This window comes from Ranitomeya imitator, chromosome 2 (genome assembly GCF_032444005.1).
Source record: "Ranitomeya imitator isolate aRanImi1 chromosome 2, aRanImi1.pri, whole genome shotgun sequence".
NCBI classification, from domain to species: domain Eukaryota; kingdom Metazoa; phylum Chordata; class Amphibia; order Anura; family Dendrobatidae; genus Ranitomeya; species Ranitomeya imitator.
Window position 1 is genome coordinate 251681555 of NC_091283.1, and position 15930 is coordinate 251697484.

The window sequence follows — 15930 nt, forward strand, 5'->3', positions numbered from 1 at the left end:
CCAACGCCGCTCTGCTACCCTGGATGCTTGTTGAAGTTTTTTTGTGAGATTGTTATGCCAAGGTTGTCTATTGGTTTGTCGCCCTGTGCCATGGATAAGAGGGGCGACTGAGTCTATGGCTGATGTGAGGGTGGATGTATAGTAAGTGGTGACGCTGTCCGTGTCGTGGAGTGAAGATATGGAGGACAGGGGTAGGAGAGAGTCTGAGAGTCTGTGAATGTCTAGATGTGCGAGGTTTCTGCGAGGATGTGGTAATGGCTGGACATGGGGGGCAGGTGAGGAGGGCAAGGATGAGAAGGTGAGTAGATGGTGGTCAGATAGGGGGAACGGAGAGGTTGTGAGATTAGTTGAGGAACAGAGGCGGGTGAAGATGAGGTCTAGTGCAGGGGTGTCAAACTGCATTCCTCGAGGGCCGCAAACCATGCGTGTTTTCAAGATTTCCTTAGCATTGCACAAGGTGCTGCAATCATTATGTGTAGGTGAATAAATTATCACCTGTGCAGTACAAGGAAATCCTGAAAACATGACCTGTTTGCAGCCCTCGAGGAATGCAGTTTGACACCCCTGGTCTAGTGTATGTCCATCTGTGTGGGTGGCTGTGGAGGACCACTGAGTGAGTCCAAAGGATGAAGTAAGGGCCAGTAGCTTGGAGGCTGCTGGCTGGCGGGTGTCAGTAGGGATATTAAAGTCACCCATGATGATGGTGGGGATGTCAGCAGAGAGAAACTGAAGGAGCCAGGTGGAGAATTGGTCGATAAAGGCAGTGGCTGAGCCTGGTGGTCGGTATATGACAGCCATTTGGAGATTAGAGGGAGAGTAGATACGGACAGAGTGAACATCGAAAGAAGGGAGGATAAGGGAGGGTGGGGGTTGGATAGGGTTGAAGGAACAGTTTTTAGAAAGAAGGATATCCACTCCTCCACCATGTCTGTTGCCAGAGCGAGAAGTGTGGGTAAATTGGAGCCCACCGTAGCTCAGTGCTGCAGGCGAGGCCGTGTCAGGGGGGGTCAGCCAGTTCTCAGTGAGGGCCAGGAAGGAAAGGTTGCAGGAAGTAAAGAGATCATGGATCACGTGGAGCTTGTTGCATATAGAGCGGGCATTCCAAAGTGCCCCAGAGAGAGGAAGCAGGGGGGTGGGTGTCAGTGGCACAGATTTTAAGTGTCAGGGGTTGCGATAGTGTGAGAAGGATAGGGGTGAGAATTAAGGTACCATCACACTCAGCAACTTTGCAAAGAGAACGACAACAATCCGTGACGTTGCAGCGTCCTGGATAGCGATCTCGTTGTGTTTGACACGCAGCAGCGATCTGGATCCCGCTGTGCCATCGCTGGTCGAAGCTAGAAGTCCAGAACTTTATTTCGTCGCCAGGTCGGCGTGTATCGTCACGTTTGACATCAAAAGCAACGACGCCAGCAATGAGCATGGGGCCCCTAGATGTGTGTCGGATCAGTACACTCCGGCTGTTTGACATGGAGCTAACAACCAGCGAGAGCGAGAAGTGAGTCGCCCTTACGTCACTGGTTCGCTCCTGCATCGTTCTGGAGTTGCAGCGTTTGACATCTCTACAGCGACCTAAACAGCGACGCTCCAGCTATCTAGTTTAGGTCGGCTCGTTGTCTATATCACTGCAGCGTCGCTGAGTGTGACGGTACCTTTAGTGGTGAATGAGGCGGGGGGGTGGGGGGCAGGATTGGGGGATGTGTCGCCAGCAGTGAGAATAAGCAGAGAAAGAAGCAGGTGGGTGAAGGAGAGTAATTGGCTTATATTATATTTTGGTGGTAGAGGTCTGAGGATAGAGAGCAGGTCTGCAGATGAAGCGAGGTGGGGGGTAAAAGAGAGGGGGAGATGGTTATGTGGTTTGAGGGTGCGAGGGTATGGGGTTAGTGGAGGAGAGTGAGGATTAGTGGAGAAAAAACAGTGGGGAAATGTGAGCATGGTTAAAGAGCAGGGGTGAAAAGGAAAGGCAAGTAAAATTAGAGTGTTTAGTCTTACCGTCTGGCTGATTTCTGGACTATTTCTGGTATATTTCAGATGATACACTTAAAATATGTCACTTGAAATTATGTCACATCTGACTAAAGTCAGATCTGACCCGCTGCATGCAACATGGATATCCCCCCCCCCCCCCTCCCCGGCTACAAATACCAGCCGCAGCCGCCCCAGAAATGGTGCATCTGTAAGATGCGGCAATTTCGGCACTTAGCCCCTCTCTTCCCACTCCCGTGTAGCGGTGGGATATGGGGTAATAAGGGGTTAATGTCACCTTGCTATTGTAAGGTGACATTAAGCTGGGTTAATAACGGAGAAGCGTCAATAAGACGCCTATCCATTATTAATCCAATAGTAATAAACGGTTAATAAAACACACACACACACATTAGGAAAAAAGTATTTTAATATTCTTCATTTAACCATACTTACCATACTTCAGCGCCTGCAAAAAAACGTAAAATAATAAACTGTATACTACCTGTCCGCCGTAGTCCAATTCAATTAATAACGAGGGTCCCACAAAGATCTCCCCTATAGAACAGTGACATCGGGTGATGTCACTGTTCTATAGGACCCTCCGTGACACACTGACAGGAGACAATGGCTCCTGCAGTGCATCACTGAGAGGTTACCTTAGGACAAAATCTCACTTTATGGCAATTGCTGTGTGGGGAAATTTCTCACCCAGCAATGCCAAAAGTGAGACTAGGGACAATTTTTTTTACAGCGGCGAAGGAAAACAGTGCGGAAGGATACCTTCCTCCCATCATTGTGTTCCTGGAGCCCCTGGAGAGCGGTCGCATCAGCTGATGCTGCCGTGCTTCACGGGAGATCGTCGTGGGACACTCGTGGATTTCTGCGGACAAGGAGTATATTAGTTGTTTGTTGTTTTCATATTTTTTACAGGTTGACACTGGCTTCGGGGAACTAAGGCTACTTTCACACATCAGGTTTTTGGTTTCAGGCACAATCCGGCAAATTTGCTAAAAAAACGGATCCGGTGTACATAGTGAAAAAACAGATGCAAACTGATGCACCGGATCCGTTTTTTAGCTGGATCCGGCTCTATGTACTGCGCATGGTTTTTGAGTTCGAGAGATTTTTTTTTTCTTCTGGGCATGCTCAGTGTGTTAAAAACGGATTCAGTCACCGGAAATGTTCTTTCACACATCAGTTCCATGCGTTTATTGCCGGAAATGTCCCTTCAGGCTTTTTCGCCGCACACAAAAAACGTTGCAGTTGACGTTTTTTGTATCCGGCAAAAAAGCCTGAAGGGAAGGATCCGACACAAAACGGATGAAACGCATGTCCTTCAGGCACAATCCGGCAGTAATAAAACTCTATTGGGAAAAAACGGATCAGGCATCAGAAAAAAAACTGATCCAGATTGTGCCTGAATCTGCCGGATTGTGCCTGAAACCAAAAACCTGATGTGTGAAAGCAGCCTAAGTGACAAGTAATGGTGAGTATGTACTCTATGTTTAATGTACTGTATGTCTATATGTATGAATTGTATGTAATGTATGAATGTATTGTATGTAGTATGTATGTAGTATGTGTGTAGTATGTATGTTTTGTTTGTTTTTTTACATTCAACACATTAGCTGGATGATGGGACTACTAGTGTCCCATCATTGGCTAATGTGTCAATCACTGTAAGTGTAGTAGGCAGGAAGCCGCCTGGTTTATGGCGATACGCGTGGGATCCTATCCAGTACCTGCTTCCCCCAGACCATCCCCCCCCCCTTCCCCTTTGCTCATGCTGGCTCCATCTCCAATATCTGGACTCCTGGTATCTGGGCATATTTATCCTTAGATTCTGGCTATTTTTTTTCTGCCGCCTCTATCTGCTTTCTTATCATTCATTGTGCATTGCATTTTTCCTTGCAAGGATGTTATTTAACATCTTTTTGCACCCATACGGTACTGTGACATCGGTTTAGGCATATATATTTTCCATCTGCACATTGTGTCTGGATATATGCATATTGAGATCTGTATGGTACATTACTTAGGAGCCAGTCTTTGTATTTTTCCACATATTTTGCACGTTTGCATTTTTTGCACATTATTTGCATATTGTTTTCTGGGTGCTAGTCATCATTGCCCCTACACTAGGGTATGGTTTCTTGTATCGGTATCTGTTTGTATTTTAGTGTTTTTAACTGTTGTTTGTGCTGTGTATTCCTACCAATAATGCTTTTTTGACTTTTATATAATCTGAGGTGTTCCCAATATATGGGCATGATCTTTTTTCTATGTGTTTTCATGTTGTTTCCAAGCCCATGATGAACTCTCTGGCTGATTAATCAGTGTGTGGTGCTCTCCGTATCTCTGATTACTACTGTCCCATCATTGGCTAATGTGTCAATCACTGTCACTGTAATAGGCATCGTCCGATGGGACTTGTAGTCCCATCGGACGATGCCTGCACACACGCACAGAGCCCCGGCACGCCGCACAGATCCCCGGCACACACGCACAGCCCCGGCACACACGCACAGAGCCCCGGCACACACGCACAGAGCCCCAGCACACACACAGCCCCGGCACACACGCACAGAGCCCCGGCACACACGCACAAAGCCCCAGCACACACACACAGAGCCCCGGAACACACGCACAGAGCCCCGGCAGGCCCGCACAGACCCCCGGCAGGCCCGCACAGAGCCCCGACACACACGCACAGAGCCCCAGCACACACGCACAGAGCCCCAACACACACGCACAGAGCCCCAGCACACACGCACAGAGCCCCAGCACACACGCACAGAGCCCCGGCACACACGCACAAAGCCCCGGCAGGCCCGTACAGAGCCCCGGCACGCCGCACAGATCCCCGACACACACGCACAGAGCCCCGGCACACACGCACAGAGCCCCGGCACACACGCACAGAGCCCCGGCAGGCCCGTACAGAGCCCCGGCACACCGCACAGAGCCCAGGTAGGCCCGCACAGACCCCCGGCAGGCACGCACAGACCCCCCCACAGTCACGCACAGACCCCGACCGCACACACACACGCAGTCTCTGCCCACGCACCGCCCACACTCCATTATAGTGCATCATTGCACTATAGGAACTTCCGATTCCGATATCCTATATCACAAAAGTATCGGAACTGCGTATCGGAAATCCGATAAAGCGAATATCGGCTGATACCCGATATTTGCAGTATCGGAATGCTCAACACTACTTATGACTGTTGTGTTTGAAGCTGTTAAACTGTAAAGCGCTGCGGAATATGTTGGCACTATATAAATAAAGATTATTATTATTATTATATAGAGGCACGTAGCAGTGTTAGGTGGTATATAGGGGCAGGTAGCAGTCGTAGGTGGTATATATAGGGGTAGGTAGCAGTGGTAGGTGGTATATAGGTGCAGGTAGCAGTGGTAGGTGGTATATAGGAGCAGGTAGCAGTGGTAGGTGGTATATATAGGGGTAGGTAGCAGTGGTAGGTGGTATATATAGGTGCAGGTAGCACTGGTAGGTGGTATATAGAGGCAAGTAGTAGTGGTAGGTGGTGTATATAGGGTCAGGTAGCAGTGGTAGGTGGTATATATAGGGGCAGGTAGCAGTGGTAGGTGGTATATATAGGTGCAGGTAGCAGTGGTAGGTGGTATATAGGGGTAGGTAGCAGTGGTAGCTGGTGTATATAGGGACAGGTAGCAGTGGTGTATATAGGGGCAGGTAGCAGTGGTAGGTGGTATATATAGGTGCAGGTAGCAGTGGTATATATAGGGCCAGGTAGCAGTGGTAGGTGGTGTATATAGGATCAGGTAGCAGTGCTGGGTGGTATATATAGGAGCAGGTAGTGCAGCGCCCCAGAGACGTGGTCGTTGCAGTATGGCGCTCTGCCACTAAGGGGAGTGATGGTACGTCTGATGGCACTGAAGGAATTCTCCTGACCAGGTATCACCAGAACACATTACACTTCACACTCCGGCCACTAGGGGGAGAAAAAGGCTTTATTTATTGGGCCACTCCTCACACTGGTAAAACTAGGGGTTGGGGAGGAAGTTAGTCAGAAGCTGACTGGGTTGGATTCAGGCAGCATCCCGTGGCAGGGGGTGTTGCAGGAAGAAGACACAGGGGGGTCCCTGTCAGGCGTGGGAACCTGGCAGGTGCCTAGCGAACAGAGCAGAACGTAACGGAGCCGCGCCTGCACCTCCTTGTGGCGGCATCCTAAGAAAGAGACACGAAGGGAAGGATATTGTGGAACAGTGTAAACGAGATCAAGCACAAAGGAGTACCAGTAGGAGTCGTGCCGCGAGACCGAGGCAACATCGTACTGAGGCGCGTAGCCGGTGGCCGGAACACCGCGGGAGTAACTGACTCTAGGCCTTACTTCGAACTCCGCAGGACAGTTAATTATAGGTTGGCTGTCTACCTTAAATTTCCTAAGAAGACATAGGGGGCAACAGTGGGAGAGGGGCGTCTCTAGGGTCCCGGAAGACATCCAGGCCTTCCCATCATACGGGTGCGTCCTAGCCAAAACATACTGGGGGACGAGAAACTAGCAACATCTGGAACTAAAGAGAGAGAGAGCTGTAGAGAACGACGAACGAGAACAGCAGTTGTGAGGACTATTCCGAATGCTCAGCAGGGTAGGACTACAACACACAGGCGCTAGTGGTAGGCAACGATTTCCATCTGCGCAGGAAACTCTGGAAGTGCCCATCGGACCGGCCGGTCTCTGATAGCCCTGTTAAACGTGCTCTGGATTGAGGATCCTGAAGTCTTCAGTAAAGAGGTAAAGAGACTGCAACCCTGTGTCCTCGTTATTGACTGCACCTCACACCATCACCATCTACCTTACTGGGAAGCCCTGGGGACATACTTCACCTGTGGGAAGGTATACCATCCAGCTGCTATTCCATCACCCCAGCGGACACCACAGCAGCGTCGGTCACCCTGACCGAACACCACAGGTGGCGTCACGAACCTCTGACAGACTGCACCACCTTTATTGGATGCCCCTTAGCAGGGTCACGGACCGGGTCTAACCACCGTGACAGCCTCAGAACTGAACCAGAGAGGCCCGGTACCGAGAACTCGTGGCCCTGTGTCTGGGGGCGCTCCAGTAGCGGTGGTAGGTGGTGTATATAGGAGCAGGTAGCAGTGGTAGGTGGTATATATAGGGCCAGGTAGCAGTGGTAGGTGGTGTATATAGGAGCAGGTAGCAGTGGTAGGTGGTATATAGGAGCAGGTAGCAGTGGTAGGTGGTATATATAGGAGCAGATAGCAGTGGTAGGTGGTATATATAGGAGCAGGTAGCAGTGGTAGGTGGTATATAGGGGCAGATAGCAGTGTTAGGTGGTATATAGGGGCAGGCAGCAGTGGTAGGTGGTATATAGGGGCAGGTAGCAGTGGTATATAGGGGCAGGTAGCAGTGGTAGGTGGTATATAGGGGCAGGTAGCAGTGGTAGGTGGTATATATAGGGGCAGGTAGCAGCGGTAGGTGGTATATAGGGGCAGGTAACAGTGGTAGGTGGTATATAGAGGCAGGTAGCAGTGGTAGGTTGTATATATAGGAGCAGGTAGCAGTGGTAGGTGGTATATAGGAGCAGGTAGCAGTTGTAGGTGGTATATTGGAGCAGGTAGCAGTGGTAGGTGGTATATATAGGGGCAGGTAGCCGTGGTAGGTGGTATATATAGGAGCAGGTAGCAGTGGCAAGTGGTATATAGGGGCAGGTAGCAGTGGTAGGTGGTATATATAGGGCAGGTAGTGGTGGTAGTTGGTATACAGAGGCAGGTAACAAGTGGTAGGTGTTATATAGAGGCAGTTAACAGTGGTTCGTGGTATATAGGGGCAGGTAGCAGTGGTATATAGGGGCAGGTGGCATATATAGGGGCAGATAGCAGTGGTAAGTGCATAATATAAATTAACAAAACATGTACTTACCTTCCCTCCTCTCCCAGGAAGTGCTGCATCCTGTTCAGAGCAGAGCAGTGCGACGATCTCCCTGCTGTGCTCTGAACAGGTCGGCAGTGAGCAGTGATTGCAGCCTGTGCTGTAATACTAAGTACAGGCTGCAATCACCACTCATCGCTGCAGATACTTACCCCGAACCCTCGCTTCCCAGCAGCAGCTTCTTCCCGACAGCTCCTGCCATCGCACGCACTGAGCTGTGTGTGCGATGACAGAGGAAAGTAAAGCCCACCGCTTTGGGCTACAACAAAATGGCCATGATCTCCTCCCACAGCTGTGACCTAGCAGCCCAGTGACCGTGCCCAGGCCACTAGGGTTGAGCGACTTTTCTTTTTATAGGGTCGGGTTTCACGAAACCCGACTTTTTGAAAAGTCGGGTCGAGGGAAATCGGCCAATCCTATAGAAAAGTCGGGGTCGGGGTCGGCCGAAACACGAAACCCAATGCAGTGCATTGGGTTTCTAATGGTTCCCAGGGTCTGAAGGAGCGGAAACTCTCCTTCAGGCCCTGGGATCCATATTTAAGTGTAAAATAAAGAATCAAAATAAAAAATATTGATATACTTACCCTCGGACGGGCCCTGGTTCTCACCGGCAGCCTTCCTTCCTAAGAATGAGCGCCTGAAGAACCTTCGATGACGTCGCGGCTTGTGATTGATCGCGTGAGCGGTGACATGGGCGTCACGTGACCAATCACAAGCCGCGACATCATCGAAGGTCCTTCAGGTGCTGATTCTTAGGAAGGAAGGCTGCGGGTTAGAACCAGGGCGCGTCCGAGGGTGAGTATATACCTATTAGGAATATACTCACCCTCGGACGCTTCCTTCCTAAGAATTAGCACCTGAAGGACCTTAGATGACGTCGCGGCTTGTGATTGGTCGCGTGACGCCCATGTGACCGCTCACGCGACCAATCACAAGCCGCGACGTCATCGAAGGCCCTTCAGGTGCTGATTCTTAGGAAGGAAGGCTGCCGGTGAGAACCAGGGCGCGTCCGAGGGTGAGTATATCAATATTTTTTTTTTTTATTCTTTATTTTACACTTAAATATGAATTCCGATACCGATTCCCGATATCTTAAACATATCGGAACTCGGTATCGGAATTCCGATTCCAGATCAGAAGATCGCCGACCTCATAGCCGACCCAACACAGGGGTCGGGGTCGGGTTTCGGCGACTTCTGAATCTGGCCGACCCGTTTCGCTCAACCCTACAGGTCACAGCTAAGAGGCAGGAGGAGCGGCCTCAATGTAAGGGATGCGGTCGGAGTCCGTAAGTGAAGTGTGCAGGTGTCATGCCCTGACACTTACACCCCCACAAAAGAAAATGGCAGCCTCCAGTGGCAAAAATAAAGGGGAATAAATACAAAAATATAAAAGTAGTTAATTTAATTTTGTATTAAAAATAATTGATTATATAATCAATAATTATTAATACAAAAACTAAAATCACGGCACCTTCCCTTTTAAGGGTCCTATAATTTCTGTCTAGGCCTACTTCATTAGTTTTATTTTTTTTAATTATCTAGAAGCATGGTTGAAAAGCAATGTCTGACTTTCATTTGTTAATTTTCATAGATTATTTATTTCTTATTACTTTTGTCAGATTCAAGTTATTTCTGTGACCATTGTGGTACCAACAATTTAGACCACGTGTGTAGGAGGAATGAATATTTTGACTCCACAGTCACTTTCCTGAAATTAGCATGGTGGATGTTGGAGAGTTAAAATTACACATTTGCCATTTTATTACCCAGCACATAGTGCCCAGATTGTGCTCCAGGAGAGACACACCGCAAATTAAGTGGATTCTTCTCACTATAATATCGCTAAACACAGGGATCCTAAATGTTGTTTGAGCACACTGCAAGACTCCGAAGTGAGAGCAGATTTTGCTAGATTGGTTTATAGAAACTCTTACTTTTCAACAGCCTTTGAGCCACTAGTAGTGTGGGAACCTCTGTTTTTCCATTGACAGATGATGGACCTGAGTGGGGACTTGTTTTTGTGAGATGAGAATTGGTATTATTTTCGCCTACATAACATTGATTGGTTTCTTTTTATTTGATATTTGGGAGGCAGAATGAACAAACAGTTGAACACCACACACTACTGGTTCATCCAACAAGGAGCCCTTGCCTCCTCTTGCCGATTCCAACTCAAAAACATTTCCCGGATCCGTGCATTCCTTGACCATGAAACCACACTAGTACATGCCCTTATCATCTCCCGCCTCGACTATTGCAACCTCCTACTCTCTGGCCTCCCCTCTAGCACTCTGGCACCACTCCAATCCATCCTAAACTCTGCTGCCTGACAAATCCACCTGTCTCCCCGTTACTCCCCAGCCTCTCCTCTCTGCCAGGCCCTTCACTGGCTTCCTATTGCCAGAGGCTACAGTTCAAAACACTAATAATGACATACAAAGCCATTCACAATCTGACTCCTCCATACATCTGTGACATCGTCTACCGTTACCTACCTGCACGCAACCTTCGATCATCTCATAATCTCCTTCTCTACTCTTCTCTCATCTCTTCCTCCCACAACCACATCCAAGACTTCTCCTGTGCTTCCCCTATACTCTGGAACTCTCTACCCCAACACATCAGGCTCTCACCTACCACGGAATCCTTCAAAAGGAACCTGAAGACCCACCTCTTCCGACAAGCCTACAACCTGCAGTGATCCCCAGTCTACTGAACTGCCACATGACCAGCTCTACCCTCACGTAGTGTATCCTCACCCATCCCCTGTAGACTGTGAGACCTCGCGGGCAGGGTCCTCTCTCCTCCTGTACTTGTGTGTGCCTTGTTTTACTCATGTTTATTGTACTTGTCTATATTTGCCCCTTTCACATGTAAAGCGCCATGGCATAAATGGCACTATAAAAATGAATAATAATATAAGACTGAACAGTCATGGTCTTGGTAAATAACATCATGTGACACAATTTTTGTTCCTGGCTTCCAAGTGTAATATTTTAACTGCTTATGTTTAAAGACTATGGAAAAACAACTACATTCAGCACAAACTTAGATTATATGACCACAGCCCGGAAAAATTGCGTATTTATTTTGACAAAAAAAGGAAATTATATTTTCGTTCATGCGGTCTGATAAAAAACAACACTTGCATGGTAAATAGACAAAGACAGTCAAAAATCTCTCAAAAAGGTTCAGAAATGAGTAGGTGTTCTAGATTTGCGAGTGTACTGCAAATCACTTTCTCAAAGAAGCCCCCAAATGTAGTCCCCCATCATGTTTTCGTTATACTGTGCTTGGTAAAGACGTTCAAATTCCAATATACAGTATAGATCAAAAGTTTGGACACACCTTCTCATTTAAAGATTTTTCTGTATTTTCATGACTATGAAAATTGTACATTCACACTGAAGGCATCAAAACTATGAAATAACAAGTGGAATTATATACTTAACAAAAAAGTGTGAAACAACTGAAAATGTCTTATATTCTAGTTTCTTCAAAGTAGCCACCTTTTGCTTTGATGACTGCTTTGCACACTGTTGGCATTCTCTTGATGAGCTTCAAGAGGAAGTCACCGGGAATGGTTTTCACTTCACAGGTGTGCCCTGTCAGGTTTAATAAGTGGGATTTCTTGCCTTATAAATGGGGTTGGGGCCATCAGTTGTGTTGTGCAGAAGTCTGGTGGATACAAAGCTGATAGTACTACTGAATAGACTGTTAGCTGCTTTTTTCTTGCCATAATACAAATTCTAAGTTAAGAAAAACAAGCGTCTCATAAATATTTTTCCTAATGTTCAAAAAGCCATTTTGCTATTCATATTTCATGTGTTTCATATTCGACATGCTTTGGCACGATAGAGTGCAACCTTTTTTGTACCAGATCTAAATCATTGAAATTCTACAAAGTAAAGCACTGCTATCTAAATGAGCAGCAGTTGTTCACCTTCCCTTCAAGAGTTTTCTTGCAATATTTGTATGTGAAATGAGGTTCCCAGAACTTGTCTTGATCCCCAACAGGCATGCCGAAATATGCCTTGTAGGCCTCGCACATCTTACGACATGCTTTCATGGAATACTTTCTAGCTTATCTTTAGAAATTGTCCACACTCGTAGCAAAATGCATCTGCTGGGCAACCTCTTGATGCCATCTAAAAAAAAAAAAAAATAGCTCTTTAACTACGATCCGTTATTATCTTACTAAAGAAATAACAAACCTAAATGATGGTTCGAGAAGAAAAGTTTTGGTGGAACAACATCTATTTTCTATTTGTTTTAGGCATAACGAGTTAGAAAAACACACATTCTACCCAGGAAAAAAATTGTTTCATAGTGTAATTAATTTTTTTTTACATAGCTTGCCATTTTTATGGACAGTTTAAGTAGAAATAGTCAAAAATATAAAACTCAAGGATATTTTATTATAAAATATTTTTTTATCTTAGCAGATGACTGTACCAGGAGATCAGAGGGACAGCTGACATCTTCAATTTTTAAATCTGATGATCATGAGATCCTGCAAGATACAACTGAAGTGATTGCTGTTACTCCAGATATATCATCATCCATTCACAGCAAAGATCTGTCATCTAATCCTATGAAACAGGTCCCATCTTCTGATTCATTACCGACTACTAAAGAAAATCAAAGTCACAAAAGAGGCATTAAAAAACAAACTGCTCCTAAAGCAAAGAAGTCATTTTCATGTTCAGAATGTGGGAAATGTTTTAGCCTCAAAGAGAAACTTGTTAGACACCATAGAACTCACACAGGGGAGAAGCCTTTTTCCTGTTCAGAATGTGGGAAATGTTTTGCACGTAAATCACATTTTGTTAGGCACCAAAGAACTCACACGGGTGAGAAGCCTTTTTCATGTTCAGAATGTGGGAAATGTTTTACCCTCAAAGAGAAACTTGTTAGGCACCAAAGAACTCACACGGGTGAGAAGCCTTTTTCATGTTCAGAATGTGGGAAATGTTTTAGCCAGAAAGAGAATCTTGTTAGTCACCAGAGAACTCACACAGGGGAGAAGCCTTTTTCATGTTCAGAATGTGGGAAATGTTTTAACCAGAAATCAGATTTGGTTAATCACCATAGAACTCACACAGGGGAGAAGCCTTTTTCCTGTTCAAAATGTGGGAAATGTTTTACCTACAAAGGGAATCTTGATGAACACCAAAGAACCCACACAGGGGAGAAGTCTTTTTCCTGTTCAGATTGTGGGAAATATTTTAACCGGAAAGCGCATCTTGTTAGACATCAGAGCAGTCACACAGGGGAGAAGCCTTTTTCATGTTCAAAATGTGGAAAATGTTTTAACCAGAAATGGCATCTTGTTAGTCACCAGAGAACTCACACAGGGGAGAAGCCTTTTTCCTGTTCAGAATGTGGGAAATGTTTTACCCTCAAAGAGAATCTTGTTAGACACCAAATAACTCACACAGGGGAGAAGCCTTTTTCCTGTTCAGATTGTGGGAAATGTTATAATTGGAAACAGCTTCTTGTTAGACATCAGTGCAGTCACACAGAGGAGAAGCCTTTTTCATTTTCTTAATGTGGGAAATATTTTACTTGGAAATCAACTGTTAATAAACATCAGAGATGTCATATAGGGGAGAAGCCTTTTTTATGTTCATAATGTTGGAATAGTTTTAACCAAAATTGAATCTTCTTGAATGGGTTGTCTCTTGTCATTCCTCATGTTTGCTGAAAAAAAGGATAAAACTGAACTTCATTAATTCCAAATGTAAAACTATAACCATAATTCACCTCCTGAAGATTAGTCAGTAGGTGACTAATAGAAAAAACATGTACCCCACAGTTCAGTATATAGGGTGAGGTGACGTATACACACTCACTCTCCAAGCCTCTCATGTCTACGGGTTTCATCGTCCTCACCAAAGGCGACTCATCAGGAGACTATTTAATATTGACCTATATTCAAGCGAGACTAGACAAAAAAAAAGCTAAAATCAGGTATCATGTTATCGGAAACAGCCGGAAAACCAGCCACATATTGGCAGATCCCAGACCTCAAACTATATACTTCGTAAGTTTATAAGCCACTCCAGTGTCAGGAATAGATAGTATGTGACAATACAGTATAATTCTTGTGTTTTTCCTCCTATAGGGACTGCCCTAGTTTGGCATTGTAACAGCTGTTAATTAGTAGTGCAGACAAACTGTCCTAGACTAAACTCCGTTTCCAGATGGCCCAATATGTACCACTCAGGGAAAACTTACCTGCTCCAAAGATCAATAGCAGCTTCTAACTAATGGCCATTGTTGTGAATTCTGTGGCAGAGCTCCCTCCTGTGGTCACAAGTAGGGTTGAGCGAAACGGGTCGAACATTTTCAAAAGTCGCCGACTTTTGACAAAGTCGGGTTTCATGAAACCCGATCCGACCCCTGTGCGGGGTCGGCCATGCGGTACGCGACTTTCGCGCCAAAGTCGCGTTTCAATGACGCGAAAAGCGCCATTTCTCAGCCAATGAAGGTAAACGCAGAGTGTGGGCAGTGTGATGACATAGGTCCTGGTCCCCACCATCTTAGAGAAGGGCATTGCAGTGATTGGCTTGCTGTCCGCGGCGTCACAGGGGCTATAAAGGGGCGTTCCGGCCAACCGCCATGTTACTGCTGCTGATCTGAGCCTAGGGAGAGGTTGCTGCCGCTTCGTCAGAAGCAGGGATAGCGTTAGGCAGGGTCCATTAACCACCAAACCGCTTGTGCTGTAGCGATTTCCACTGCCCAACACCACCTTCGGTGTGCAGGGACAGTGGAAGCTACATTTTTTTTTTTCCCTCAGCGCTGTAGCTCATTGGGCTGCCCTAGAAGGCTCCCTGATAGCTGCATTGCTGTGTGTACGCCGCTGTGCAAACCAACTGCTTTTTTCAAAGCACAAATCCTCTTGTTCCTTCCTTTCTGCACAGCTACCTTGTTTGTTTGTCCACACTTTTTATTTAATTTGTGCATCAGTCCACTCCTTATTGCTCCCTGCCATACCTGGCTGAGATTACTGCAGGGAGATAGTAATTGAAGGACAGTTCCTTTTTTTTTTTTTTTTTGTGGGAGATTAAGATTGGCATTTCTGCTAGAGTGCCATCCCTGTCTGTGTCATCTCTCACTCAGTGGGCCATAGAAAGCCTATTTATTTTTTTGCTTGATTTGGGTTCCAAATCTACCTGAAAAAATCAATAAATCAATCAGTGGGAGATTAATATTGGCCTTTGGGCTTGTGTGCCAGTCCTAAGCGTGCCATCTCTCTCTCTCAGATAGTGGGCCATAGAAAGCCTATTTATTATTTTTTTTATTGGGTTTATAAATTTTCCCTGGAAAAAAAAAAAAAAGTGGGAGATTAATATTGGCCTCTGGGCTTGTGTGCCAGTCCTGAGCGTGCCATCTCTCTCACAAATAGTGGGCCATAGAAAGCCTATTTATTTTTTTGGTTGATTTGGGTTCTAAATTCTACCTGAAAATATCAATAAATCAATCAGTGGGAGATAAATATTGGCCTCTGGGCTTGTGTGCCACTCCTGACTCCTGTGTGCGTCCTCTCTCACTCAGTGGGCCCTAGAAAGCCTATTTTTTGTTTTATTTGTTTTCTAAATTCTCCCTGAAAAAATCATTTTATTTTATTTGGTTTCTAAATTATTCCTGAAAAAAATCATTTTTTTTGTATTTTTTTTTTCTAAAGTCTCCCTGAAAAAAAAAAAAATCAGTGGGAGATTAATATTGCCCTTTCTGCTTGTGTGCCAGTCTTGACTCCTGGGTGTGCCATCTCTCTCTCTCTCTCTCCAATTGTGGGCCATAGAAAGCCTATTATTTTTTTAGCTTGATTTGGGTTCCAAAATCTACCTGAAAAAATCACTACATCAATCAGTGGGAGATAAATATTGGCCTCTGGGCTTGTGTGCCACTCCTGACTCCTGTGTGCGTCATCTCTCACTCAGTGGGCCATAGAAAGCCTTTTTTTGTTTTATTTGTTTTCTAAATTCTCCCTGAAAAAATCATTTTATTTTATT

The 15930-nt window shown here is 45.9% G+C and overlaps 1 protein-coding gene across 2 annotated transcripts in view; it reads left to right on the forward strand.

Moving 5' to 3' along the window:
- Positions 1-13516, forward strand: part of LOC138662930 (gastrula zinc finger protein XlCGF57.1-like) — a 150861-nt gene extending 137345 nt beyond the window's left edge. For both annotated transcript variants that reach the window (XM_069748939.1, XM_069748937.1), the window contains one exon: positions 12355-13516. In XM_069748939.1, coding sequence (XP_069605040.1) covers positions 12355-13463 — 1109 coding nt within the window. In that variant the 3' untranslated portion in view covers positions 13464-13516. The remainder of the gene's footprint in view (positions 1-12354) is intronic.
- Positions 13517-15930: the final 2414 nt, after the last annotated feature.